Below are 26,365 nucleotides of genomic sequence, written 5' to 3' on the forward strand. Positions count from 1 at the left end.
ATTTTTATTATTATTTTACTGGTATTTTAGAATTACCCTTCAATATATATCTAGCTAACTCGTAGTTGTTGTATTTGTGTGTGACATTTTGAATTGATGAGTATTCGATTATTAGGCTCAGAAAAAGAAAAAAAAAATTGTCTTTGGCCGAGAAATTGGAAAGCTTATATAGATTGATAAAAAAAAATGCTTATAGTAGGGGATAAGAGAATTCTGGAGACAAAAGTCTGAAGAACAATGGTAATTAGAGGTTCCAAAAGGTGCAGTTTTAGTGGCTTATTTTGGATGATTTGTTCTCTTCTACAAATCCAAAATTTTTTTTTTTGGGGGGGGGGGGGGGGGGGGGGGGGGGGGGTAAATTAGAGACTAATATGTTATTTGATCGACGCAAATCAAAGATTGTTTTAAGATGTTTTAAATATTTGAGATTATATATTATATGCATGCAAAGTTGCAAACAAACATACGGTCAATATATATCATTGGTATAAAAAGGTCACACAGTACAATACAACAATGGTTAACCTAACAAAAATGGCATCGTTTATTCACATTTAGCTCATCCTTTTCAACCAAACCTTACGTAGAGTAGAAACAATATTCTGCTATTTCTAGATACTTAACTATTATTCTGACCCCCAAAAACAAAAACAAAAAACGTACAATAGAGTTGATATTTATAGAAATAGAAAGGTAAATGATGAGTGTCAAGCACAATTATGCATGTCAATGGACCAATGATGGCAACTGGCAAGAGTTGCGTCTTAAGAGATGATTTTTCAACAAAACTTTATATTCATATATACAAATGCATAAAGGTAAATATTTGACCATAATTTCATAAACATAATGGTAGTTAGTAGTTATGATATAAAAAAGTGTCTATCTTAAATTCAGAAATCAAAACCTTACCCATGATAAATTTTCCACCCCTAATTTTACTTTTAATCATAGTCATTGCTTGCCCAATTAATTCTTTGACAATGACATCCCACTAAACCCTAAAGAAAACAAATTGATTTGGTACGCCATACACTTTCATAGCTATGTCCTAATTGATATTTATACATTCTTCAAAATATGTTACAAAAATACTTGTGGTCAAAGTCAATAATGACTCTAATACATAGAATTGTATATAAATCAAACTAGCTTTGGTGAATTTATACCAACCTAATGATCTTATGAAATAAAGTTATTCTGAGATAGAAACACAAACTAACCTTCGAATAACCTTCTAATAAATCAAGTAAATTTTGATACATGATTTTGAATGGGTAAAATGATATGATCAATGGACTACCAATGGATGTACAATCCTTGGATGTATAACTTGTATCTCTTATTTACATATATCTGTTATATACAACACAGTCATTTACAAACATAGATCATTGGCTCTTTTAAGATTTAAGAACCACCCTTCAAGGGCTTAAACGCAGCCAAAACAACGGCTACTTTGCATACAAGAAACCCCAAAGTTCCCACCAATATCTCTTTTGGTGTGACTGCAAATGTAGTAAGATCTCCCCCAATGTGACCTCTCACGGCTAAAACCGTCAATCCTATGGCCACTGCAAGGGTCAAAACAGGAATCTTGAGTCCTCCGCTTAGTGCTTGATTGGAGTTTCCGGATGAAGAAGATCCCGGTGCTTGCAGTTCATCAACTGATCTCTGTAAAAGCAGCAAGTAGAGAAATCCCATTGTTCCACCAAAGAAGAAAGCAATGGCGGAATTTTCGCCTAGTGAGAATGAAAAGACCGAACTTCCAAGAAGGATGAGAATAGCATCATAGAGAAGCAGAGAGAGTTTCAAGTTTGCATATTCTTCCATGCTTTCCTCCTTAGAAACAATTGGACTGTCAACATCCAGAGATGTAGATGAAGAGATTTGATCAGAGTCAGTGAGTTCAGTGATACGGAGAGGCCTGAGTTCCACCATAGATAGGTCACTGCTTTCTCCAAGCAAGAGTTCATCGACTTCAAAATCATATCGGCAACAAAAGGTTTCTGCATCGGTATCTTTACCCTGAGGATTAACCACCCACAAGCTCACTCCTCCAACTCTCCATTGACCTAAATATGAAAAGCTAATTCCATAAACACAAAAAAAAAATAATGTACTAATCCAATCCAAGTTCCATGTCAAAAGAGACTAACCAGACTCAAGACCAATCCAAAAAGCTCTGATTTTGCCGAGTTTGGGTCCTTCAAATGTGAATTCATCAACAGAACCTCTCTGAAACTTGAATCTTTCACCATTTTCCAACACCTCTGAATCCAAAGATGATAAATTTGCAGGTATTGTATGTAATACCGAATCACCCTTTTCGTCTATCAAGCATATAAGAACTCTAGCATTCATGTCACTAATCCCTGAACCGAACACATTACTTGTCTGCAACTTAACCTTATAAAGAGATCGAGTTTCGCTCACAGTGAAAGATGGATTCTCTCTACAAATTTTCACTTCTTCTACTGGTAAGAGACGCAAAGGTCTTGCATAACTCTGGAAATCTGAAAACAGAACCAAAGGAAACATCTTGAATTCTTAAAAAACAGAGGCCACTGATTGAACTCCGATGAATGATCATCGAAACACATCACAACGGAACTGAGAGACATACACTTCTGTTTCAGAAGAGAAATTTCGGAAATTTGCAACAGAGTCGCTGGAGGGATTGGAATCGGCGTTACCTTGATAATCAGATGTCTTGGAGCAAATTACACCGAATCGAAAAGGACGACTTCGACATGAAAGTTTTCGTCTTTTACGAAATTGATTTGATGGGTTTTTCGTAAACCTTTCGAAAGTAACGGCCTTGAGACAACTTGATTCCGTCGCCATTGCTGTTGCAACTCTCTCGCGGGACAAAGAGAAATGCCACACGGCACATCACGAACCAGAATAGAAGCAAGCACTGAGGAAAGGACCTTAAAAAAGCTTTTCCATATGGAGGTAGTCGAAACCTTCTGGCACAGAGAGAGACTCTTCAGCATTGAGATACTCCCCATTTGAACCGAACCAAAATCAAATCTAACCGAACCGAGATCTTAAATCATATCTAATTGAACTAAATTAAGAGGAATTTTAAAGATATTGTTGTTAAAAATCTGTTACGGACCTACGGTTAACTAAAATCTCAAAGTACTGCCCAGTATGATTGGCTGCTACTATATAGTATACTACTATTAAACCGGAATCACTCAAGCAAACCAAAATTTAATCTTAAAGCTTAATCACACCAAATTAACAAGAATCTTTTAGTGATACAAGAACTTGTTTGGATGACTCAAAAATTAAATGTTGGCGAAATCAATGGTTTTCTTCCTGTCGTGACCTTTTCTGAAGAAATGTTTGACGTAATCGGTATAAAGAACATCTCTATAAACCGGTTTCTCTCCATTAGCGATCACTTCAAGAAGAGGACCGATCAATGACTCTGGTTTCGGGTTCACGAAAATAGGAACAGAGATTCTGTTATTAGTACCGTTGGCTAAGACACGATGCTCAACACTTTTGTAACGACCGTTACTCATGATTTGCATTGCGTCTCCGATGTTGATGACTAGAGATCCGGAGATGGGAGGCACGTTAACCCATCTATCCGTGCCCGTGGTGAGGGAACGAACGTGGAGACCACCTATCTGGTCTTGTAAGAGGATTGTGAGCGTGGAGACGTCAGAGTGACGTCCAACTCCTACCGTGAGGTCTGGATTAGGACAAGTCGGGTAATAGTTGAGGTTGATACGTGTTGAACCCATGAAGAGTGACTCTTTCGTCTTGTCTAGCTCTTTCACGTTTAGATTCTCCCCTAGAAACTGTAAGAGCTTCTTCACTAGCGGTTTAGACTCGTTCATGTACTCGAGAGTTGCGTGCCTAAAGAAAAAAACAAAAACACAATTTTTTTAACAATCCTTTAGCCTTATATGATAGATTTTTTTTTTTGCATGTCAAGTGCCCTATATGGTTACTGATAAGAAATATTGTAACGTTTGTATCATATTTTTAATTACCTGCAAGCGTCAGGCCAAAGTTGTGATGCTTCAGCTTCAGATACATATAATAGGCTGAGATAATCTTTCCACTCGAGAGCTTTCTCAGCATGAGGACTAAAACTCGTCCCGTATCTCACATTTGTTGACAAAGATTTCTCTCTTGATAACTTCCTTTTCTCTTCCACCGGTAAACTAAAGAATCTATGCGTAGCTGCTTTCATATTTTCAATAACTTCCATCGAAACGCCATGGTTGATCACCTGAAAGAAACCCCATTCTTCCGCAGCATCACATACGGCCTTTGAGACACTCTTCTCATCTGAATTCGACATGTCGATGACCGGTATGGATTCTTCTGTTCTGTCATTTACGTGAAAGTTGATCAGTCGTTCTTCGAATGGCTGAATGTATTGGTCGGGAAGAATATTGATTCCGGTTTCAGACAAGCCTTTAACACCGTTACCTTTGTAGACGACGAAGTCGGTGACTTGGTCTCGGGTTGAGAATTGTGAAGCGAGTGTTTGATGCATTGTGATTTTGTATAGAAAGAGAGTTTTAAAAAAAATAAAATTTTCTTTGAGATAACCAAGGCTGAAAACCTAGACTAGTCCGTTTTGTTTTTGCCTTTTGGTTTCTCAATTCGTAAAACTTGTTGTGTTGGAGTCAGAGGCTAAAGAGAATTTATGAAATATAAATACATACAAATATTGCAGAAGATGAAGAGGGACATCATGACAACAACTCCTTAGGAGGCTCTACGCATGTTTTTTCGAATCTACATGTATGTCTGTTTTTTTCTCTCGAAAAATGCCATCTGTGACATAATGGATAAGTCAAAATGATGATAGATATGGTTGCACGTATTCAGAATAAGGAAAAAAGAGATTGGTATAGATCATTTGAATGGCCGAATGTATATAATTATCTATAGATCTCTACATATTTAGCATAAAACAAAGAGTGTTACTGGCAATTATCTAATAAAACGAAGATAGATAGCCACATAACATAGAGTCCTGCCGTGTGCAAATTTAAAACATATGTTAGCGCTGACAGATAATGGGTGATGCTTAAAGAATCATTGACTTTTCTGGTGGATCCGAAGAAACAAGATATGGTCATACCTTTTCTCTTGTCCAAACATGACAGAAATTTGATGAATTGGTTGATTTTTTGAAGTTATGGCATAAATAGAGAGATTGGTTTATCATATAACATGTACTTACTTACATGTCGCTTATAAGATGGTGAATGAGTCAAGAAAAACAGAATCTTTCTCGCACTGTATACTCTGAACAGAAACCATAATTCCATTGGAAAAGGTTGAAGAAGACATCATCAAAAATCATGGGAACATGGATATCCGTGATTTTACAGAACAGGCTCAAACTCTTTAAGTTTTGGTAAGAAAAATCTCTTCATATGTATACAATTAATGAACTCACATTGAATCATCAGAATCTTCTGATTCACTTCTCTCCGGCTCAGCTTCTGCTGGGTTACTACTAGTGCCTGTCTGAGGAGCTTCAGGCTTTTCAACAGGTGTAGGTGAAGAAGATACTTTATTATTTTCATTAGGAGCATTCTCGTTCGCAGCTGCTTCTTCTTGTTCATTTACCTAAACAAAAAGGGTTCAGAGTGACGAATGAAGTTACTAAATCGATTTTTATCCCGAGGACCAGATATTGTCACATCATATGTATTAAAATGAAAGTAATCTTACATTTTCTATCGTTCCGCCACTCAAGATATTCAACAAGTCTCTCTCAACCCGCTGTACAAGCTCCGGCTGCAAACATTTTGGCAATGGCTAAGTTAACAGAACAGCTATATACAAGTATTAGTGAAGCCTAGTTGATGGATTGATAAAATAGTAAATGCACATTACATTAAGGTCAGGCTCTCGACGAAATCTTCTCTTTCGAGCATCTTTCATTGGAGGAGTTAAACCATGTCTGTATTCAACTGTATTAGGTGCAGGATCCCCTGGCTCCCTGACCATGATCATCTGTGTAACAAATCAGAGTTTTCATATTAATTTTTAGTCAAAATTTATAATGCGTAACACATGTAAGCAAAAGAAGGATCGAATAAAAATTGATTTTACCTGACCAATATCAGCAGTTTTGACTAATGCACAATCATCATAAGTTTTAAAAGACTCAACAACAGCAGGAAGATCAAGTAGAGACGCCGGGAACTCTTCGTTTCCAATCATAAACGTCCCGCTTCTCCCATCCTCTGCAAATTCAATTCACACAAAACCTTATAATATCAAGTTTGTTTGCTCCAAAAACAATGCAAATCGATTCTCCAAACAAACTTTAGTCCTCCTCAGTCAGATTCAAGAAAGACGCAACAAGAATGTCTTTCAGCTTCTCTGACAAAACATACAACTCCTAATCAGATTCAAGAATGACGCAAGAAATATGTCTTTCGACTTCTCTAACAACACATTACACACAACATTAAGTTGCTAAAGGTAGATTCCTACACAGACTTTGATCCCCTAATTAGATTCAAGAATGTCTTTCAGGTAAAGAACATTCAAGAACTCATAACTAGACGCAAGAAGCAAACTTTAAGTACTGAGTATAAAAATCTCAATCCGCGACACACTCCTGAGACTAGTATCCGATAAAAAGGACATAAATTTTGAGAAAAAGGAAGAAACTTTGGACGATGAAACACAACATAATGTGCCAAAAAAGAGACAAAACCCTAGAAAAAAGTTGGCACCTGAGAAACACAAATCCAAAGGGATCTCGTCGGAAGTAGAAGCCTCCTCGCTCAAAAGCCGATCAATTCGCTCTGAAACAGACGGTGGAACCCTAAGTATGAACTGTTCTTCCATTAAAAGGTATCAATCAACGGCTCAACTCGAAATCTTCTTTCTATCTTCGCGAATTGGATTATGCAGAGAGAGAGAAAGAGAGAGAGAGAGAGAGACACGATTGCTTTGTTTATGTAATGTTTTTTTACAAGTTTAGAAGAGAGAGAAAGACAAAACGTTCCAGAAGAATCCTATAAGTTAATTTGTTATTTTTATCTTCTCTCCCCTATTGGTTTCAAAATTTATGTTTTTGACCCAAATAGTTATAAAGGTAACCAAAAAACCCAGTACTTGGAGAAACTTATCATCATCAATTGGCTAATTTAAGTATATTGATTTCAATTTCTCTTAGATAATATTATAGTATTTTTGATCTTAAAGAATATAAAAACAACCAAAAATTAGGCCTTTGAACCTTTAAAAATGGAAGATAATGAATTATAAATTGCAATGGACCATCAATAAATGTAGCGAGTCTTAAGGCAAAAAAAAAATTTTTGAAAGAAATTTAGGGGTTTACATGTAAAAGTAAATAGTATAAAGAAACCCTAAGAAGTCGCTCATTGATCAAAATCTTTTCTCCAATTCTCTCTATCTCTCTCTCCCTCTTGCAGCATCGCTTCTCCGTCAATCGTCACCACCGAACTTTGTTTACCGGTAAACTAAATTTATCTTCTTTTGTTATGATTTAGTTTTCAATTGGGAAAAAAATATGATCTTTCTAGAGAAGCGAGTTGTATGTTGTAACTTGTAAGTATTTTAGGGATTGGAGTTGGTGATTTCAAAACTAGACTAGATTGAATGCTTCTTTGAAGTTCTCTATTAGACGTTGTTCTTGCAGATCTTGTGTTTTGTGTTCTCGAATACTCTACCTTTTTCTGGTGCATGTTCTAATCTAGTTTGTGTTGGCTGAGGTTGTAGAAGCTTCGATTCAATGAGGGGAAGGAGCTACACTCCGTCACCACCAAGGGGTTATGGGAGGAGGGGTCGAAGCCCAAGCCCTAGAGGCCGATATGGAGGTCGTAGCAGGGACCTCCCCACCAGTCTTCTGGTTCGCAATCTACGCCATGATGTCAGGTACATATTTTGACTTCTATACTGTTTCCTTCAGTCTTAGGATGATTTTTTTTTTGTTTTTGTTTGGACACTTCTTGAAAGCTTCAAGACATGACACCCTTTAAGCATATTTAGGCATGATGTTCTCATAAATTTACTGTTAAGGGGTTCAAATAGTTGATGTAATGTATCCTCAGAGCTATCTTGATGATGATGTTTGGTTTGATGAACTCTTGTTTTGTGATGGAAATCTGAAAAGAAGATATAGGGCGGGTTCTCTCTGAGTGTATCTTTTTACATTTTTAGTTTTCATGTAAACCAGAGTACTTTGTTGTTGACTTTGACACCACCAATATTAGTGTATCTTCATTTCCGGTCTTTTAGATTAATGTAATTCTCTGCTTACATCGTATCCTTTTCTTCAGGCAAGAAGATCTCAGGAGGGCATTTGAGCAGTTCGGTCATCTCAAGGACATTTACTTGCCGAGGGACTATTATACTGGGTGAGCATTTTGGTAGATAGGACATCTAGTGTTTAAACACTTGATTTTTACTTCTGTTCTGATTATAGAATATCTCTTTCTTTTCGTCTTCTTTCCACCTTTTCTTGAATCGTTTTTTGCTACATCTATCTCCCTTTCCTTTTCCATTCTTTCATCTCTGTGCGTCTCCTAACGGATATTAGGGCCTTCTGAGAATCTTAATTTAGGCTTCATACATTTTCATAATAATATTCTGTGACATGAGATCATCATTTGTGGTCTTAAACCACCATTTTCTGGTGTCGTAGAGGAGGGAGTAGTCTTTTTTTCTATTTCCTTTAGGAGAAGGATACAATGTTTATATGTTGTGAACACACTATGAGGTGAGTTAATTGAAGTTGTTGAGGTTTAGCAGTGAATTTAAAGAATTGAAGACATCAAAGAAGTAATTAGAGTTCTTATGAAGATGTTCTATATGGTAGTGAAGAGTTGGAAGTGAAGTTGGGTTTGTATTCTATTTGAAGATGAATCAAGTCTTCAAGAAGTCATCTTTATACTGAAACTTGCAAGGCTAGCAGGCAAGTGCTTGCTTATTTTTTCATGTATACTGATATCTTTTGTTGCAGGGGATCATGTTGTGTGAGTTGTCCTTCAACAGGATTGTGTTGTAAAGTGGTGCATCTTTCTCGTCATATTGTATGTTTGGTTTCTTTTCTGAGATTTTTTCGTTCTATATGTTTAAATGCAGGGATCCACGGGGTTTTGGTTTCGTTCAATTTGTGGATCCTGCTGATGCTGCAGACGCAAAACATAACATGGATGGTTATGTTCTTCTTGGCCGTGAGTTGACTGTCGTGTTTGCAGAAGAGAACAGGAAGAAACCGACTGAAATGAGGGCAAGGGAGCGTGGTGGAGGAAGGTGCGTGGAGCTTTCTCTTTTTGAACTATACTGTTTATCATCAAATATCCGATAAGTTTTTAACATTTCTTTTATTCGTATGAGCAGCAGATTTCGGGATAGAAGGCGTAGTCCCCCTCGCTACTACTCTCGCTCTCGTTCTCCTCCCCCTCGACGTGGTAGATCTCGGTCACAGAGCGGTGGCTACTATTCTCCTCCCCCTAGAAGACACCACCCAAGGTTTCTACATGTTTCTGTCTGAGCTCGATTACAAATTCCTCCACCCGGTTGACTTTAAAATGCTCACTAACTCTCTATTTTCACAGGTCTGTCTCGCCCAGGGAAGAGCGTTATGATGGGAGGAGGTCATACTCGCGCTCACCAGCCTATAATGGCTCAAGGGGTCGCAGCGTAAGTCCAGCCAGAGGTAAGAGCCACAGCATAAGCCCCAGCCCTAGAAGAAGCATAAGTCGTAGTCCTAGAAGAAGCATAAGCCGTAGCCCAAAAAGAAGCAGGAGTCTGAGCCGCAAGAGAAATAGGAGCTTGAGCCCGAGAAGAAGCATAAGCCGTAGCCCTAGAAGAAGCAGGACCCCGAGGAAAAGCAGAAGCAACACTCCTGAACCAGCCAGAAGCAGGAGCCAGAGCCCGCATGATGAAGGAGATCGTTCACCAAGCCAGTGATTGATTCTTCACTCTTTTGCTAGTCTTCTCTAGATTATGGTTGTGTCGTGTACCCGTATTCTAAGAAAAATTTAAGATGATACTGAAAATATGAGAATTTTATGTAGGGTGGAATTTGGCTTTCTTATGTTATGGAGCATGTGGGAACATGGTACTGTTACTCTTATGTTCTTTTAAGATACAACCTTGGATTTTTGTGGAAGTTGCAAGATTCCTGCAGTCAACCAAATAAATCTTTTTAAGAGATCCATTGATTATATTAAAAAAAAAACTGTGTTTTTGGATGGGATTGCATAAAAACTGTGTTTTTGGATGGGATTGCATAAAAATGTGTCACCTGATAATATATTCAAATCGTGCATACCTACTTTCTCTGGTGACCAAAAGAACCCCTTGGTGAAATGGAATTATTCACAGGAAATTGGTGTGTTTAGTGGAAACGGCCAAGATGGGTAGATTTGGTTTCTTTTATGACTCAAGAACTCACTAGAGCCAAAGACTATGGTCCGATTTTAACCGAGGAGTAGTTTTAAGTTTTCTTCATAAAGAACAAACCTTTTTCTGTTCTAAAACAAAACAATTTGAGTATCCTCATTGAACGGTAGAGTACGGTTTTTGCCATTTGCATTCTTGTCCACATAATCTAACCTACCAGTCTACTACCACCATTGGCAAGCTTTAAACTTTTTTATGCACCAAATAAAAGGCGATAACTTGTATAGAGTGAGAGAGATAGAGAGATGTGGAAGAGCATAGGAGAATTGAGTTGCGATGATTATGTCAAAGCTGGATTGACTTTGGAAGACGCCAAGGAATTTGAGAAATTGGTGAGTGATGTGATTTCAAAGGCTACAGAGACTGATCCAAGAGATCAATGGAAGGCTTTGGTGGATGAGAGTGTGCTCAAGCCATGTCATCCTCATTCTCTGCATCAGCTTCTCTATTACTCTGTCTACTCGAACTGGGACTCCTCTGTTCATGGCCCTCCTCTCTATTGGTTTCCTTCTCCGTACGTCTCTCTTCTTCTTTCTTTCTCATTTCGAAGTTCTGAAATTTCTTTAAAGCTGAGTGTCTTGTCTATATCTTCTTTATGTGTTTTAGATCTCAGTCAAAATCCACAAATTTGGGGAAGCTGATGGAAACCCACGGGTCAAGGCTTCTAGGTGCTTCATATAAAAACCCTCTTGAAAGTTTTGAACTTTTGCGGAGATTCTCAGTTGAACACCCTCAAGTAAGCATTGATGTTAACAAAAGGAAGCTTTGTGGCAGCTCGCTCTGGTTTTGGTCTAATTTTATATCTAATCCAGGTTTATTGGTCACTTGTTCTCGATGAGCTTTCACTTGTGTATCACACTCCTCCGAGGTGTATCCTTGACAAATCAAAACCTGAAGGGACATGGCTTCCTGATGCAGTTCTAAATATCGCTGAATGTTGTCTGATGCCTTCAAGCCATCCCAAAAAGGATGATAGTAGTGTGGCTGTTGTATGGCGTGATGAAGGCTTTGATGATTCCCCAGTCAATCGTATGACAATTAAAGAACTCCGCGAGCAAGTAATGTATGTAACATGAAAAGTCTTTATCAATCATTCTGTTTTGTGATCTCATTATTAAGCTTCCAATGGTACATATACTTGAAAAGGTTGGTGGCAAATGCTGTAAGTGGAAGTTTTGCAAAGGGTGACACAATTGCAATCGATATGCCAATGAAAGTCGAAGCAGTGATTATATATCTCGCAATCATATTAGCTGGTTGCACTGTTGTCTCCATCGCAGACAGCTTTGCAGCTAAAGAAATTGCAACAAGGTTGAAAATTTCCAAGGCAAAAGGCATATTCACTCAGGTTTGTGACAAAGCCTGACTCACATTTTCTCAGCTTGTATTTATCATGTACCATGTCAGATAAATCTAATTTCGTTTTCAGGATTATATACTCAGAGGAGGTCGAAGATTTCCTTTATACAGGTGACAAATTTGATATTTCTGTGGCTGATTTTGCAACTCGATCAACAAACAACATAATTGTATCTTTATTTTTTGTTGTTTATCATGTAGCCGGGTGGTTGAAGCTGCACCATCTAAGATCATTGTCCTGCCCTCTTCAGGGACTGAATTGTGCGTTCAGTTAAGGGAACAGGACATACCATGGATGGATTTTCTTTCCGATGCCAAAACCCATCTCAGGTAAATTGTTTACATATCTACATTTGCAATCAATTGGAGAGTGTAGATGAGACATGGCTCCAATTTGGCTTGCAGTGGAGATAACTACTATCGTCCGATTTATCTACCTGTAGACTCTGTGATTAACATTCTCTTCTCATCTGGAACAACAGGTAAGGGAAAGATGGTCAAATTGTAGACTTGTAGATATGTTTAGATACATCTATTGATCCGTTATTTTTTCTTAATCAGGTGAACCGAAAGCTATACCGTGGACACAGCTCTCGCCAATTCGTAGTGCTTGTGATGGATGGGCTCATGCTGATGTCAAAGTTGGTAATATATATTGTTGGCCTACAAATCTTGGATGGGTTATGGGACCAACTCTTATATTCTCCTGCTTTTTAACCGGTGCAACTCTCGCTCTCTACAACGGGTCTCCCCTTGGCCGCGGTTTTGGAAAGTTTGTTCAGGCAAGACACCTCCATTGTTGTTTCCTTTTTAATCTTCAAAACATTCATAAGTCCTCACTTATTTTGTGCTTGATATGTCCTTTAGGATTCTGGAGTTACAGTTCTTGGCACTGTTCCGAGCTTGGTCAAAACTTGGAAGAGGATCAACTGTATGGAAGGGCTTAATTGGACAAAGATAAAGTAACGAGCAGCAAACCTCGGTTAATTATGTTTTGTATGTTTTGTGGTGTTCTGAGAAGACTTGACTCAGGAGCTATTGTGCTTTGTTAGATATTTCGCCACCACAGGAGAGGCTTCCAATGTTGATGATGTTCTCTGGCTCTCTTCTAAATCTTATTACAAACCTGTGATTGAATGCTGTGGAGGCACGGAACTGGCTTCTTCATATCTCATAGGAAGCCCGCTTCAGCCTCAAGCTTTTGGAGCGTTTAGTACACCATCCATGACAACTAGAATTATCATCTTCGACGAAAATGGGGTCCCATATGTAAGAAACTGAAACTTTTAGACATTTGGCGGTCTGTTACAATATTTCTCTAAGGCTGTACAGAGGTTGATTAAGGCTGTTTTTGCAGCCGGATGATCAACCGTGTACTGGAGAAGTTGGTTTGTTCCCGCAGCACCTCGGGGCCTCGGATAGACTTCTGAACGCAGACCACAACGAGGTTTATTTCAAGGGAATGCCAATGTATAAAGAAACAGTGAGTAGTTTTAAGGCTTCTATATATACAGTTAAACCAAATTGCAACCTGACATCACTTAACTTATTGCTGTGTTCTGTTCCGTTCTGCAGCGGCTTAGAAGACACGGTGACATCGTCAAGCGAACGGTAGGAGGATATTACAATGTTCAAGGCAGAGCTGATGATACCATGAACCTTGGAGGCATTAAGGTACTACATTGTTTGTATATACATAGATTCGTTTGTGTTGGAACTTTTCTCAAGTTTTCATCTCTTGTATCCGCAGACAAGTTCTATTGAGATCGAACGAGTGTGTGATCAAGCTGATGAGTGCATCTCTGAGACGGCTGCAGTCAGCTTAACTCCGCCGAACGGTGGTCCAGAGTTGCTGGTCATATTTGCCGTCTTGAAAGAAGGGTTCAAGAAACAGAGTGAAGAAGAGCTAAAGATGAAATTTTCAAGAGCCATTCAGAAAGATCTTAATCCTCTCTTCAAGGTAATTAATATCTTTGATTGTGTTTTCGCAAATTCAAAGATACAAAAAAAGACCTTTTTCTCGGCTTAAAAATGGATTTGCAAAAAACAATACAGGTGAGTTTCGTGAAGATTGTGGCCGAGTTTCCAAGAACAGCTTCTAACAAGTTGCTGAGAAGAGTCTTGAGAGATCAGATGAAGCAAGAACTACTATCATCACTACGGAGTCGAATATAAAGCCCCCCTTGATCTTAAGTTAAATTAGAATGAAATCAATTAGTAAATAAAAAACTGTTGAGAAGTAGTTGATCTACAATCTACATGACCGAGTTATAAAGTAAAGACTTGATTAAATCAAATCAACCTGTCAATTCAGTTGAATTCTCTAACCATATTCACGTTTATGATTCAACAGTACTTTGTTATGTTTGTGTTTGGTGTTTATGCTTATGTGCATGTTTATATAATTTCACTTTCATGCAAATTTGTAATAATGTTTCGGACTATATACATATGACATACGTATCTCCTTTAAAATCACTTGAGGTCTAGCTATTTGTGGCATTGTACAAAAAAAACCTAGGAAACAGGACAATATTGCACACAGAGAAAATAACGAATTGGGCCTGACTAAAACAATAATGGGCCAAGAACAAAAAATAAGAAATAGGAAGAACAAAAAAAAAAAAAAAAACCCTAAAGGGCGCGTTTTGGATCTGGATTTATGAAACAATGGACGAGAGATTTCTTGTTGAGATGATTTTGACATGTAATCGAAGATTTTTGATCAAGCAGAGATAAATTAAAAAAAAAACCCTCTGCACATCAACAACAGAAGAGAAGATCGGAACCTACAAATTGACGAACGCTTCAAGACCATGTTTTTGGTGGTTTAATTTTGCAGAGAAAAAGGATTGAACTTGTTTGCTCCAAGTGATGTGGACTAATGTTTTCAGAATTGTAAGTCTTCTTTTTTTTTTTTCTTTCTTTTCTATTGTGTGGTTTCGAGAATTGACTTATTCGTAATACTTTGAGTGAATTTTTTCTACAGGGTGGTCTACATAATGTTTCCTGGTTTCAGTTTCTTCCTAGTGAAACTGAGCTGAATCCTGGCTCTGATAGAAGGTTAAAGCTTTTAGCTTTTTTTCTTTTCTTTTTCTCACTGGGTAGTTTTTAGTTGTTACTTTAATGTGATAAGTGTACTAATTATTATTCTGGAGATTTTTTTCAGTTCGAGAGCGGAGCAAAACGATGTTGCAACGTATCTTGTGCTTTCTTCTCATCTTCGGTTGCAGAAGGAAGGGTTTCTTACCACTTGGACCAATTCTTTTGTTGGACCTTGGGATCCATCTCAAGGTTTATACAACCCTGGTAAAAAAGCTATTCAAATCACAATCTGGTACTTCAATGTTTTGTGACTTTATAGTTGTATCTGACCATCATTCCTCGCCTCTGCTCAGATGAAAAGATTAAACTTTGGCTTTTTCTACCTGGGCGTCATTCATCAATAACTGATAAAGCTCAGGCTGCTGTCTCAAAGCTTAGAGGTTTATTTTTCCTTATGATTTATTACATCGTTTTTCTCCTCAATATATTCGAACAGATCGTCTCTCTATTCATGATTATGACAGTTTAGTGCACATGCCTGTGGTCTTTTGGTATACATGTCCTTACTTTTCTTTTTCTCCTGTTGATAGTTGTTGCGTCAGGAATTTGGGTAGCACCTGGGGACTCTGAAGAGATATCAGTTGCCTTCTCACAATCTTTGCGTAATTGCATTGAAAGGTTTTTTTTTTTTCAATGATCCCCTGGCGTAATAGATTAAAGACTTAATGGATTGAAATATCATATTAATATGTTTGATATTGCGACAGAGCATTAACCGGACTTTCCTACATGAGATTTGGAGATGTGTTTTCAAAATTCAGCCCTCAAAGCGAAGAATATTTGAGGTATCTGCAACCTCTTTCCATCTAAGCGAGACCATACATTATAATCGCTGAGTTTGTTTTTTGACCTTTTACATTTGTTTCCTGAGTGTAATTCTTAAAATCGAAAGAAGTCTATAATTAGATCTGTGGCTCATCTCCTGGCTAATGCTCCTTGAATATATATGCAGGAGGGGACAGCCTACTGTTGAATTTATCTTTGCTGCCACCGAAGAGGCAGTTTTTGTCCATGTCATTATATCTGCCAAGTCCGTAAAGCTTTTTGTTATATACGTTCCAAGTTATGGCTTAGTGCTTCTCATAGTTATTGTGAAACTAACTATGATTTTTATGCTTGAAGGAATGTCCGGACACTTTCAAGTGGCGATGCTGAAAGACTGTTAAAGAGTTCCTTGAAAAACTCAAGTCATAAGCTTCCAGGTTAGTCATTTTTCTATCATCACTTGGAATGCTAAATTATCCTACTACCTAGGATAAATCAAATGAAGTTGGGAACTAGTTCTAGATGTTAGTTGGCCTTTTCCTGCTTTGTACTGTTCTACTAGTGTATAAATGAGAGCATGGGACTTTTGAACTCAAGTTTCAGTGCATCCACTTCAAAAAGAAGCTAGTGCAGTCTTGTGCTACCTGACTTCTCTTAGCAAAGATTTAAAATCTCATTTTTTTTTGCATGGCACAAGAGCGTACCTGTAATATTTTAAGAATTGTATTACATATAATTCTTCGAAGCCAAAATTTTTGAGTTTAGATTCGAAATGATTTGTGCCTTCTTACACATGCTTCAAGAAAGATAAGAACTTTTTATTTGATAGAAACACTTCTCACATGCTTATGTTATTCCCACCAGTGATTGTTTCTCCTCATGGAATGCGGGGCAGCCTCACTGGATTCTGTCCTAACGACCTTGTCAAGCAAGTCTACTTCAGGTGCAACTCATACCTTTGCCTTTCAGTGTCCAAGTCGACATTTTTGTGAAGTGCATAACTCTTTTTCTGATGATATAAGATATTTTTCTCACACAGTTCTGGAAACCTAAGGACTTCGAGTGGATATATTGGTCTCCCTTCTCATGTTGGTCGTGGGTCCCGTCTGATAAATGGCAATCATTCATACGTGGAAGTTACACTTGGTTGCTGCCAAAATAGAGATGACAACACAAGTCAAATGAATTCGACCTTTGCAGTTAACTTGCCCCATAATCAGTGTCCTGAACCTTCTGTTGGGAGTAAAGATCACCGGAAAGGACAACCAGATCCTTTATCAGTGTGTGAAAAAAAGTTCATATATCCAGCTGAGGCAGTGCTTGTGCCGATCTTACAGTCGTCATTTGCTAAGTTTTCTTTGAAAAGGTAAACCGACTAGGTGAGGAGGTTATTTAGAATTTGTTGACTACTTAACGGTAAGATCCAGATTGGGTTTTTGTTGAATTCCATAAATGAATTCAGAAAATAGACTCTGTAGGGTCATAGTGAAACGGTTTTTTAGGAATTGTTTTAGACCCATGTTAAGTAGACATAATACTTCTGATATTTCCTCAGCTTGGAGCTGATGCAAGGTGAAATCATACTTGCAGATTTTGGCTTCAAAATTGGATGGGCCCGTCACTGGCAGGCTCGTCGTTATATATGCACTGGTGAGTCTTTTTCTTTTATCTCGTCTACATTTTGAACATTTTGAACATCGAAGGAAAATCGTTAACCAGAGGTCTATGGTTTGTAATCCTCATGATTTGAAGCTCCATAGGAGTGAATCTGTGGCATTTTGGAGTTTTGTTCCAATATCATGCTTAACGATTTTATTTTCCATTATAAAAGTCTGTTCATGATCCCTAAACATTTGAACTTTACTTCATGCAGGGCTGGTGATTTTGACTTCCTTGGAGCGTCTGGAAATAAGAGTGATGGGTTTTATGAGAAAAGTGGTTACAATAGCAGTGGTAGTAGCCGTAATAGCAGCATTAGTTCAACAAGTAGCGCTTCTAGCGGAAGTGGCTGGAGGATGACTTCAAGAACTGGTGATCTTGACGCTGATGCAGATTCTTTGACGTGTAGGCAATCTGGTCTAACTTATAATGATGATCGCTCAAAAATGGTATGACTTATATCTATGGAAAGGGTGGAGATTGCATTGTACTGATGGAAATTGAATTGTCTGTTGTAGCATGAACGTGCTTGTTACAATAAAGCAACATCATATATTGTTTTCCTTATATATTCTTTGATGATCGCTCATATATTCTTTGCAGGGTTCAAAGCGGCCGCGAACAGGGATGGCAGAGTCTTCCGGTCAAGTAGGTACTGTCACTAATGCACCCATTCAAGAAGCAGATAAGTCAGGAGTTGATTACACTAAAACTAATAAGCTGCTGTTCCAGGCATCGAAAGTGATCAAATTGGTTGGGATTGGGATGATGTCGATGATGATGATGACAGAGAAGGTGGCATGGATATCAGGGCACTTCTTTCAGAGTTTGGAGACTTTGGTGACTTCTTTGAGAATGATGCATTGCCTTTCGGGGAGGTATTCCGGTTTTCTGTTGTTATCTATCATAATAATCAAGAAACTATTATTTTCCTTCCATATGCTGGTGAACGAAATGCAGACCTTGCATAAGCTCCGATATCTAGACTGTATCCCAGAGATGTTTGGGAGGAAGTGTTGTTTGCTTCCCTTTCCCCATTCCTGTCACAGCTCTTTTTGTCTTCGCTCATATTGCCTTTGGTGTTTAAACCTTATCTATCTAATTAACCACCTTATTTCTTATGTTTTTGTAGCCACCGGGAACTGCAGAGTCGCATGCGCTCATGATTCCTCCAGAATCTGCTGATGTAGGTTCCAGTCCAGTTGATATGTCAGACCAAATCGTATTGCCTGTTGGGTTTTCCTCTTTTGAGAGCTTTAATCCTGTTCCTCCTATCATAGATGAGTGCCTTATTAAAAGTCAAGATGTTCCCAACAGCAGTATCACCTCAGTTCCGTCAAATCAAATGTCAATCTCTTCTACTGGTGAGTTCGATCATTTGATGAAAGCAGAAGCTATGATGACCTTTGCCCCTGAGTATGGAGCTGTAGAAGCACCTATGAGCGAGATTTCCTCCACGTTTTTCAAAAGCCCATATCTTCCCAAATCTCATAAAGTGGAGAGTTCAAATTCAAGAACGAGTAATTATGTTTATGGAGCCACACCACCTGCCACTGATTCTGATGTAGCAGCTGATAAGATTTTGTACGGATCAAAAGCATGCATTGGTAACAACGATGGCAGAACTTTGTTTAGTTTGAAGAAGCATTACACTCAAGTGGAGGGTAGAAAGGACCAACTACCTACTGTTATCAGTGACAACAATAGTACAAAGGAGGGTGTCTCTCAATCAAAACATTCAAAACATAGTGCTGCTAATGCTGTTAAGATTGTGCAGGGGAAAAAGACTGATGGTATATCTGCTGTTGTTAGTACTTTATTATCTTCAAAGACCTTGTTGGCAACAGACGTGGGAAGCGTTATGTTCCAAGCTTTCATGTGTAGGATGCGGCACATAGCCACTTCTTCAAAGCTTAGTTCACCTGTTAGTCTGACTAGGCTTAGTGGAAACTTTTTTCTGAACCAGCTGCCAAATGAGCCTAGTACTCTGACAGACAACATATCTGCAAAGAATGAGATATATAAGAAAGATATACCTACTAGAATAGCTGGAGATTTTGACGGAGGAATGTCAGATAGCCACATGAGTGCACCAGTTGGCGTATGGCGGACTGTTTCAGTCCCAAAAACAGCAAAACCTGCTAGTTCGCCAAATATTGAAGCAGGCTCATCCTTGCCCCATAGTTCATTTAGCGAAGACAGCTTGCTTTCTTATGGTCAAAGGCAGCCACTGCAGGAACTCCTAGATGGAATAGCGTTACTTGTACAACAAGCTACCTCTTTTGTTGATTTAGCTCTGGATTCAGATTGTGGAGATGGACCTTATGGCTGGCTTGCACTGGAAGAGTTGTGGAGACGGGAACTGTCATGTGGACCCTCTGCTGGCCATGCAGGTTGTGGGGGGACTTTGGCTTCCTCCCATTCTCTGGACATTGCTGGTGTAAAGCTAGTTGATCCACTCTCTGCTGAGGTAAGCTTTAAAATGCTGTAAGATGCCAGGGAAATGAGGGTATCCAATATCTTTAACGTTCTCAATTGTTAGTCTGGGGTAGACTAATTAAGTAGTCACAGTTTTATCTTTAAAAGCTTTGAGCTTGTTCATCTTTCTCTTGCTGGTGCCTCTTGTCTTCTCTATGCGACTAGTTGTTATATATTTAGTACACAATGATATTGTCTGTCAGTTTAAACCTGATTCTGGAGCTTTCTTTCTATTTCAGGTTTTTCCTTCATCTGTCATCACTTTACTGCAATCTGACATCAAAACAGCTCTGAAATCTGCATTTGGTCAGTCAGATGGTCCATTATCTGTTACAGATTGGTGCAAGGGCCGGAATCAATCAGGGGATGGAGGATCTTTTTCTGAGGGATCTACTGCTGAGTCAGCCCTGACTGAAGGTAGAACGCGAATTCTGATTATTTCCCTGTCTCACACTGTTTCCACTGTGTTTTTTCTTTGATATCTAAGAGCAAATGGTGTCAAACGTATCTCTGATGAATCTAATTCTAATAATTATCTTGGCAAACAAGCAGTGTCAATTGATGGCGGGAAAGGAGAAGAGACGACTCAGAGCCAAGACATATACAGTTCAGATTTACTCCGACCAACACTTTTTGTTCTTCCATCACCTTCTATACTTGTCGGGTATGTATGCAGTTATGCAGATGTCCGTCTGTTCTATTCGCAGTCTTCTTTCGATAGAATTTGTTCTTGATCAAGATGCCCTTGTAATGGGGTTATTTCCTGAAGTATTATAATGTCCATTTGTTAGGATATCTTAAATCATTTTTACATACTACATTTCTGGTGATTTAAATATCTCGATACGTGTGCATCTTTTCCCTGTGACAGGTACCAAGATGACTGGCTTAAGATATCGACAAACTCATTGCCACATTGGGAAAAGGCCCCTTTTGAGCCATATGCTCTGCCAAAAAATGTGAGTTTTCAAGGAATTCATCTGAAAGATATTATTTGTCTTCTTGCAAATTAGGCCAATTAATAATCTTCTCCATCAAAAGTTAACCGTGGGAGTCATTTGTTTCCTTTCGCAGATTAACTATACTGTTGTATGCCCGGATATTGATCCTCTAACCTGTGCTGCTGCTGATTTCTTCCAGCAACTTGGAACTGGTGAGTCGACGAGTTTATCAATTGTGAAAGATGTTTTGCTCAAACATGATAGGAATTAGTTTCTGATAAAAAATGTTTCTAGAGGAACAAGAGTTCTGACGTTTTCTCATCATTTCTTTTGATTTATTTTTTATTGCATAGTTTATGAGACGTGTAGACTGGGAACCCATTTGCCACAGAACCTGGGAAATCAAATGGAAACAGACGCTGGAAGATTATCCTCATCTGGATTTGTTCTGCTTGATTGCCCTCAATCGATGAAGATTGAAAGCAATAACACATCGCTTCTGGGATCTCTCAGCGATTATTTTCTGTCTTTGTCGAATGGGTGGAATGTGAGTAGCTATCTGAAGTCTTTATCAAAAGCGTTGAAAGGCCTAAAGCTTGCGTCGTACCTTTACACAAACCAGAAAGAAGGATCAGGGAGTCCTTGTATGGTAAGTATAAGTTGAGAAATACATATGTTAATTGAGATTAGTATTCTTCTACCAAGTGTAGCTGTTGATACTTGTTGCCTTCTATTTCTTATAGGTAGTGTACATAGTATGTCCATTTCCTGACCCTTCAGCAGTTTTAAGGACGATTGTTGAATCGTCTATAGCACTTGGATCAGTAATACAGTCAGATAGAGACAGGAGATCGATACTTAACAGTCAGGTTGCAAGGGCGTTTGGTAGTTCTGCTGCTGTTGACGAAACATCAATATCTCACATTCCAGTGCTTTCAGGGTTTAATGTCCCCAAATTAGTTCTACAAGTGGTGTCTGTTGATTCTATTTTCCGTATAACAAGTCCAAGCTTTAATGAGCTTGTCATTCTCAAGGATACTGCTTTTTCTGTCTACAATAAAGCTCGGAGAATTTCACGAGGAGTGCCTAATGATGCATTTCTGTCATCATCTTTATCCAGCAGATCCTCTTCAGCGTTGACACCAATGAGCTCTATTTCAGGAATCTGGAAAGACTGTGTTGGTTCTCGAATGACAGGTTCTACACATCCTAGAGATGGTGAAATGGATGTTAGCTTGAGAACGGGTGGTTGGGATACTTCCTGGCAAATACCAAGATCTGGAGGATTAAGCTGCGATCCAAACAGAAATGGGGATTTTTACCTAAATGATGAAATTTTCTATTTATTTGAACCACTTTTCATTCTTTCTGAGCCTGGTTCTGTGGAGCGTGGAGTTTCACCTACTTTTGGCGGCTTGGGATCTGAGTCTTCAAAGCCAATACCTGAGGATGGTGGCAGAGGTTCTGGACCTGGCTTGAATTCAATGGAAGGTATAACATCGGGATCAAGCTCCCAGGGTGATGCATCCCAGCTTGAAGGAAAGGCTATTCCAAGTTTACATTGCTGCTACGGTTGGACAGAGGACTGGAGATGGCTTGTAAGCATCTGGACGGATGCCAGGGGTGAATTACTTGACACACATATATTTCCCTTTGGTGGAATTAGCAGTAGACAGGATACGAAAGGGCTGCAGTGTCTTTTTGTTCAAGTTCTGCAGCAGGGATGTCAAATACTACAGGCGTGTTCCTCCCCTGACAATGGATCTTATAAACCCAGGGATTTTGTCATTACACGCATTGGGAATTTTTTCGAGCTTGAATACCTAGGTACATTGTATTCTTTTATACCTCTCTTTGACCCTTACATTATGTTCTTAATCTGATATTTTATCCCTCTCTTATTTCAATTGCGCCTAGGAATAGAATTATCTAGTATTGTATGGTACATAACCCTGGTATTTTTTTGTCTTGCTACTGGTATAACAGAGTGGCAAAAGGCAATTTATTCAGCTGGAGGTCCTGAGATTAAAAAGTGGCCTATTCAACTTCGACGTTCTGCGCCTTCTGGAATAGCCTCCAATAGCAACGGATCTTCCTTGCAACAGCAGGATTTGAGTCTGATTCAAGAGAGAGCCTCATCAACTAGCACACTCTACAGCTCTCATTCAAAACCACCGACCTTTGTGAAAGGCAGTATGGGGCAATCTGCTGGTAGAAAGCAGATAATGGGTGGGCAAACCATTTCTGGTACTCCAAGGGGATTGTTTCAGTGGGTTCACAGCATCAGTTTTGCTTCTATTTCACTTGATCATTCACTACACTTTGTTCTTCCAGCTGAGTTGGTTTCTGCTGGTCAGTTTTTTTATTTGTTCATCTCATTTCTATATGTATATATATATTTTAAACTTTCATAACATATGGAGCAAGATACTGACTTGCATGGTTATTTGCACAATTATGCAGGAGGTGGCCAGAGCAGTACTGGTATGAGTTCAGTTAATTACATTGAAGGTTTCACTCCTGTCAAATCTATTGGGTCTACTGCTTTCTCGTACATGATGATACCATCACCCAACATGCGCTTTCTTCACCCAAGTCCTCTCCAGCTTCCTACATGTTTAACTGCCGAGTCACCTCCACTTGCTCACCTCCTTCACAGCAAAGGATGTGCAATCCCCTTGTCTACCGGATTTGTTGTTTCAAAAGCTGTGCCTTCCATGAGGAAAGACTCGAGAATTAACGTGAAAGAAGAATGGCCATCAGTTCTTTCTGTAAGTCTCGTAGACTATTATGGTGGTTACGACCATGCTCATGACAAAATTCTTCAAGGAATCATGAAGCAGGGAGGAGGGACCAAAGAAACTAGAGATTTTGAGGTTGAAAGCCATCTTATCCTCGAGTCAATTGCGGCAGAACTCCATGCTCTATCATGGATGACTGTTAGTCCAGCATATCTGGACAGGCGTACGGCATTGCCATTTCACTGTGATATGGTTCTGAGATTGAGACGTCTGCTTCATTTTGCGGACAAAGAACTCTCCAGGCTACCGGATAAGTCAAGGGTTTAAAACATAGATTGAGCATGCAGATCACTAAAATTCTCTATCAGAAGATGAGACCAACCTTTCTGTGAACTTCATCCTGCACCTCCTGAGTAGTCTTGTCATATTTAAGGCACATAGGTTTCTCGGGCTAGTTCACCAGTGCTATATGTTATAATAAGTAGGAAGAAATGTTGTAGATATAGTAGATGTAGTCCCGGTTTTGATTTGGTGCTTATTAAATCTGTAAAAATTAGCATTTACGGCTTGCTCTACTGGTTCTGATTCACTTAAATGCATAGGTTAGTTTCTTTATAACCCCTTGTATTTGTAATTCAACATTATTTATCATTCCACTGTAAATTTAGCAAGATATGGGTTTCTCAGGGCAGGCTTATTTTCTTGTAAAAATCTTGTACCTTATACTGAACATCATGGTTCTAACTTGATCAGTCATAATGGATCCTTACTGTTGTATGAGTCCTGCAGCTGTAAATTTAGCAAGATATTCATATGGGTTTCTAAGGGCAGGCTTATTTTCTAGTAAAATTCTTGTACCTTAGACTGAACGCATCATGCTTCTCTCTTGATCAGTCGTAATGGATCCTGACTGTTGTATGAGTCGTGCAGCTTAAATTTTTTACAATAGACTCAGATTCTCAGTCTCTCTTCGTCTGCCTCAGGACCATCTTAATTTTTTCCCGTATCTTTTATGGTAAGCTACTTATCTCTTGATTTTGCTTTAAAAGTACTGGTATAAACATTGTGTCTTTATCCATTGAACTTGTGATTCTCAGGACACATGAGAAGAGATGCACAGGAAAGTGGCGGCCATTTACAAACGCGTTTCTTCTCTCGTTTCAGAACTTAAATGCCATGGTATTGTCTCATCCTTGCTGCCGGCCACTTTTCTTCTAACATGGCTTTAACAGATGTCTGATTTCTCCCACATACCCAATCTTACCCTTTAGTTATATTCTGTTATACATACATATATAGAGTAAGGTCTGATTATGTAAGAAAAAGTAGGTTGAAGCTTATTGTGTTTGTGGTTTTGGACTTTGGTAAGAAAAGTTGTCTATGATTGTTTTAATCCTAGTTTTAACACTTGATGTCGAGGAAGATGACTTCACATTTTACATGTTTTGTTATTGGAACTAGCCCACAATCAAACGCGTTGACACTACGGATATATTACCTGTTAGGTATTGGCACTCATATTTGTGATTTAGATTATGTTTTAACTCTCATAACAATTTCACGTAGCATTGATCAGCTTGCACCATTAGCTTAGATTATCTTTATTTATTCCATTACGATAAGAAAAGAGAATGTTTAATCTGGTTTCTATCTTGTGTTCCATATTCCTATATGATTTATTGCAATTTCATGTGATATCATTTATTGTGGGGGTCATCTACTTACCTTTTTTTCTGTGGTGAGTCACATGGGAGCTTATGTTGTTGCCTTGAGGTATCATAACAACATCATGATAGTTGCCCCCACACAACCATCCAAATACAGCTCATCACACTATTGATTCCACCGACCCTTGGACAATTCCAAGGTATCCTCTCACTCATTGATCTTTGTGTGAACCCAAATCACTGATTTCGGATATTTTGTAACACTTAACATGGATGTTGTGGTTAATTAAAGATAACATCGGCCATAATCAGAGTGTAATAAGATAAACGAACTCATAAACAATCTGTGATAACTGATAATACACATAGATATACAAGCACATAGAGATGATAATACACATAGATATACAAGCACATAGAGAAACAGATGGTTAACATTAAAAGATACAACATTCTAAACAAGAGAACCAAATCACACAAACTCATTAACAAATACAATTAAAATAATTGGAAAAGGAAAAAAAAAAGAATGATCAAAAGATGAAACCAGATGCCAATGCAACAATAGATGCAAACAATGCTGGTGCAAACATAGCAGCATCAGAAGTTGGGCTTGGAGCCGGAGCTTCCACGGTGGCGGCTGCCGCAGCTGAAAAAGCCACCGCAACAACCATAACAAACACCATCATCTTCATCTTCATTGCCTCCATTACTTCTCTCTTTGATGTTTGAATAAGAATTTGTAAGAGAAAAGATTTTGCTATTCTTGTTTGGGTTGTGTGTATTATAATATAGCTGTGGGGATGGTATTGCCTATTTATACAACAATTGTATGAGATCTTACAGCTGGCAAATTGGCTGTCTCTTGGCCCAAACCACATTCTTCTCTTTCTCAACCACTGTCCTTTTTTTCTTTCCAACCTCACAATAATATATATTAATAATTTTTTTTTACTAATATTTGTTATGATTGTTATAAATTTTGTATATGTGTTTTCACATGAGTAGTTGGAAGGATAAGAAGTAACATCTAGTTTTATTAGTGTATTTTTAAAAAAGTTGATATTCTTCTTATTATAACTGTTGTGTTCACAAATAGCTAATTAAGCATTGGATTTTTCAAAAGGATTAAATATGTTAGTCAATCTTAATTTGATAATTTATTCAATCTAGATTATAAACTAATAAAATATGTTAGTCTCAACAT

The 26,365-nt window shown here is 38.4% G+C and overlaps 6 protein-coding genes and 1 pseudogene across 14 annotated transcripts; 3 read left to right on the top strand and 4 right to left on the bottom strand.

The window, feature by feature from the left end:
* Positions 1 to 1,325: 1,325 nt before the first annotated feature.
* LOC104742968 (uncharacterized) lies at positions 1,326 to 3,192 on the bottom strand. Its single transcript, XM_010464071.2, has 3 exons — positions 2,697 to 3,192; positions 2,160 to 2,516; positions 1,326 to 2,075 (listed from the first exon to the last, which is right to left on the bottom strand). The coding sequence occupies exons 1-3, from the start codon at positions 2,845 to 2,847 to the stop codon at positions 1,411 to 1,413; spliced, it is 1,173 nt and encodes a 390-aa protein (XP_010462373.1). The 5' UTR covers positions 2,848 to 3,192; the 3' UTR covers positions 1,326 to 1,410.
* On the bottom strand, positions 3,192 to 4,912 carry LOC104742969 (2-oxoglutarate (2OG) and Fe(II)-dependent oxygenase superfamily protein). Of its 2 annotated transcripts, XM_087484010.1 has the most exons (3): positions 4,462 to 4,812; positions 4,017 to 4,358; positions 3,192 to 3,879 (listed from the first exon to the last, which is right to left on the bottom strand). In XM_087484010.1, the coding sequence occupies exons 2-3, from the start codon at positions 4,328 to 4,330 to the stop codon at positions 3,300 to 3,302; spliced, it is 894 nt and encodes a 297-aa protein (XP_087340136.1). In that variant the 5' UTR covers positions 4,331 to 4,358; positions 4,462 to 4,812; the 3' UTR covers positions 3,192 to 3,299. The 2 variants fall into 2 exon arrangements, with proteins under 2 accessions (XP_087340136.1, XP_010462374.1); XM_010464072.3 differs by having other exon boundaries at positions 4,017 to 4,912.
* Positions 4,913 to 5,290: 378 nt separating this feature from the next.
* On the bottom strand, positions 5,291 to 7,015 carry LOC104742970 (transcription initiation factor TFIID subunit 7). Its single transcript, XM_010464073.3, has 5 exons — positions 6,738 to 7,015; positions 6,106 to 6,239; positions 5,887 to 6,006; positions 5,722 to 5,787; positions 5,291 to 5,616 (listed from the first exon to the last, which is right to left on the bottom strand). The coding sequence occupies exons 1-5, from the start codon at positions 6,850 to 6,852 to the stop codon at positions 5,440 to 5,442; spliced, it is 612 nt and encodes a 203-aa protein (XP_010462375.1). The 5' UTR covers positions 6,853 to 7,015; the 3' UTR covers positions 5,291 to 5,439.
* Positions 7,016 to 7,305: 290 nt separating this feature from the next.
* LOC104742971 (serine/arginine-rich SC35-like splicing factor SCL33) lies at positions 7,306 to 10,150 on the top strand. 6 transcript variants are annotated; one of them, XM_087484017.1, is made up of 7 exons: positions 7,342 to 7,488; positions 7,753 to 7,908; positions 8,313 to 8,390; positions 8,912 to 8,947; positions 9,118 to 9,288; positions 9,376 to 9,507; positions 9,594 to 10,150. In XM_087484017.1, exons 2-7 carry the CDS (start codon positions 7,766 to 7,768, stop codon positions 9,946 to 9,948), a joined length of 915 nt encoding a protein of 304 aa, XP_087340143.1. In that variant the 5' UTR covers positions 7,342 to 7,488; positions 7,753 to 7,765; the 3' UTR covers positions 9,949 to 10,150. The 6 variants fall into 6 exon arrangements, with proteins under 6 accessions (XP_019090758.1, XP_087340143.1, XP_010462377.1 ...); XM_019235213.2 differs by lacking the exon at positions 8,912 to 8,947 and having other exon boundaries at positions 7,306 to 7,488; positions 9,379 to 9,507; XM_010464075.3 differs by lacking the exon at positions 8,912 to 8,947.
* Positions 10,151 to 10,187: 37 nt separating this feature from the next.
* LOC104742972 (putative acyl-activating enzyme 18, peroxisomal) lies at positions 10,188 to 14,224 on the top strand. The gene is made up of 14 exons (XM_010464078.3): positions 10,188 to 10,957; positions 11,050 to 11,179; positions 11,256 to 11,506; positions 11,590 to 11,791; positions 11,873 to 11,913; positions 12,004 to 12,132; positions 12,208 to 12,284; positions 12,364 to 12,584; positions 12,670 to 12,764; positions 12,855 to 13,071; positions 13,160 to 13,285; positions 13,378 to 13,476; positions 13,553 to 13,762; positions 13,858 to 14,224. The coding sequence occupies exons 1-14, from the start codon at positions 10,689 to 10,691 to the stop codon at positions 13,975 to 13,977; spliced, it is 2,187 nt and encodes a 728-aa protein (XP_010462380.2). The 5' UTR covers positions 10,188 to 10,688; the 3' UTR covers positions 13,978 to 14,224.
* A 139-nt stretch (positions 14,225 to 14,363) lies between these two features.
* On the top strand, positions 14,364 to 25,941 carry LOC104742973 (mediator of RNA polymerase II transcription subunit 13-like). Of its 2 annotated transcripts, none has more exons than XM_087484011.1 (24): positions 14,364 to 14,700; positions 14,792 to 14,865; positions 14,972 to 15,111; positions 15,201 to 15,287; positions 15,438 to 15,525; positions 15,615 to 15,692; positions 15,860 to 15,937; positions 16,030 to 16,109; positions 16,537 to 16,615; positions 16,712 to 17,038; positions 17,263 to 17,322; positions 17,546 to 17,780; positions 17,935 to 17,983; positions 18,064 to 18,209; positions 18,464 to 19,801; positions 20,049 to 20,226; positions 20,362 to 20,473; positions 20,681 to 20,768; positions 20,884 to 20,962; positions 21,104 to 21,399; positions 21,494 to 22,577; positions 22,737 to 23,102; positions 23,214 to 24,506; positions 24,589 to 25,941. In XM_087484011.1, the coding sequence occupies exons 1-23, from the start codon at positions 14,677 to 14,679 to the stop codon at positions 23,816 to 23,818; spliced, it is 5,691 nt and encodes a 1,896-aa protein (XP_087340137.1). In that variant the 5' UTR covers positions 14,364 to 14,676; the 3' UTR covers positions 23,819 to 24,506; positions 24,589 to 25,941. The 2 variants fall into 2 exon arrangements, with proteins under 2 accessions (XP_087340137.1, XP_087340138.1); XM_087484012.1 differs by having other exon boundaries at positions 14,465 to 14,700; positions 17,935 to 17,979.
* Positions 25,478 to 26,039, bottom strand: LOC147928960 (arabinogalactan protein 21 pseudogene; annotated as a pseudogene). The gene has a single exon (XR_015579856.1). The product of XR_015579856.1 is annotated as an arabinogalactan protein 21 pseudogene (transcript).
* Positions 26,040 to 26,365: the final 326 nt, after the last annotated feature.

Source organism: Camelina sativa, chromosome 14, assembly GCF_030686135.1.
Source record: "Camelina sativa cultivar CO46 ecotype springtype chromosome 14, ASM3068613v1".
NCBI lineage: Eukaryota > Viridiplantae > Streptophyta > Magnoliopsida > Brassicales > Brassicaceae > Camelina > Camelina sativa.

Excerpts from the sequence above, each read along its gene's own strand:
- LOC104742968 (XM_010464071.2), bottom strand. The coding sequence starts at position 2,847 with ATGGCGACGGAATCAAGTTGTCTCAAGGCCGTTACTTTCGAAAGGTTT. Across the intron at positions 2,517-2,696 it reads CAAGACATCTGATTATCAAG|ATTTCCAGAGTTATGCAAGA; the intron begins GTAACGCCGATT and ends TTCTGTTTTCAG. Across the intron at positions 2,076-2,159 it reads TTGGATTGGTCTTGAGTCTG|GTCAATGGAGAGTTGGAGGA; the intron begins GTTAGTCTCTTT and ends TTTCATATTTAG.
- LOC104742969 (XM_010464072.3), bottom strand. The coding sequence starts at position 4,528 with ATGCATCAAACACTCGCTTCACAATTCTCAACCCGAGACCAAGTCACC. Across the intron at positions 3,880-4,016 it reads CTTTGGCCTGACGCTTGCAG|GCACGCAACTCTCGAGTACA; the intron begins GTAATTAAAAAT and ends TTTTTTCTTTAG.
- LOC104742970 (XM_010464073.3), bottom strand. The coding sequence starts at position 6,852 with ATGGAAGAACAGTTCATACTTAGGGTTCCACCGTCTGTTTCAGAGCGA. Across the intron at positions 6,007-6,105 it reads AAACTGCTGATATTGGTCAG|ATGATCATGGTCAGGGAGCC; the intron begins GTAAAATCAATT and ends TTTGTTACACAG. Across the intron at positions 5,617-5,721 it reads GTGGCGGAACGATAGAAAAT|GTAAATGAACAAGAAGAAGC; the intron begins GTAAGATTACTT and ends CTTTTTGTTTAG.
- LOC104742971 (XM_087484017.1), top strand. The coding sequence starts at position 7,766 with ATGAGGGGAAGGAGCTACACTCCGTCACCACCAAGGGGTTATGGGAGG. Across the intron at positions 7,909-8,312 it reads AATCTACGCCATGATGTCAG|GCAAGAAGATCTCAGGAGGG; the intron begins GTACATATTTTG and ends CCTTTTCTTCAG. Across the intron at positions 9,289-9,375 it reads AGGGAGCGTGGTGGAGGAAG|CAGATTTCGGGATAGAAGGC; the intron begins GTGCGTGGAGCT and ends TCGTATGAGCAG.
- LOC104742972 (XM_010464078.3), top strand. The coding sequence starts at position 10,689 with ATGTGGAAGAGCATAGGAGAATTGAGTTGCGATGATTATGTCAAAGCT. Across the intron at positions 10,958-11,049 it reads CTCTATTGGTTTCCTTCTCC|ATCTCAGTCAAAATCCACAA; the intron begins GTACGTCTCTCT and ends TATGTGTTTTAG. Across the intron at positions 12,765-12,854 it reads CTTAATTGGACAAAGATAAA|ATATTTCGCCACCACAGGAG; the intron begins GTAACGAGCAGC and ends GTGCTTTGTTAG.
- LOC104742973 (XM_087484011.1), top strand. The coding sequence starts at position 14,677 with ATGTGGACTAATGTTTTCAGAATT. Across the intron at positions 17,984-18,063 it reads AGAGTCTTCCGGTCAAGTAG|GCATCGAAAGTGATCAAATT; the intron begins GTACTGTCACTA and ends CTGCTGTTCCAG. Across the intron at positions 20,227-20,361 it reads TGAGTCAGCCCTGACTGAAG|TGTCAATTGATGGCGGGAAA; the intron begins GTAGAACGCGAA and ends GCAAACAAGCAG.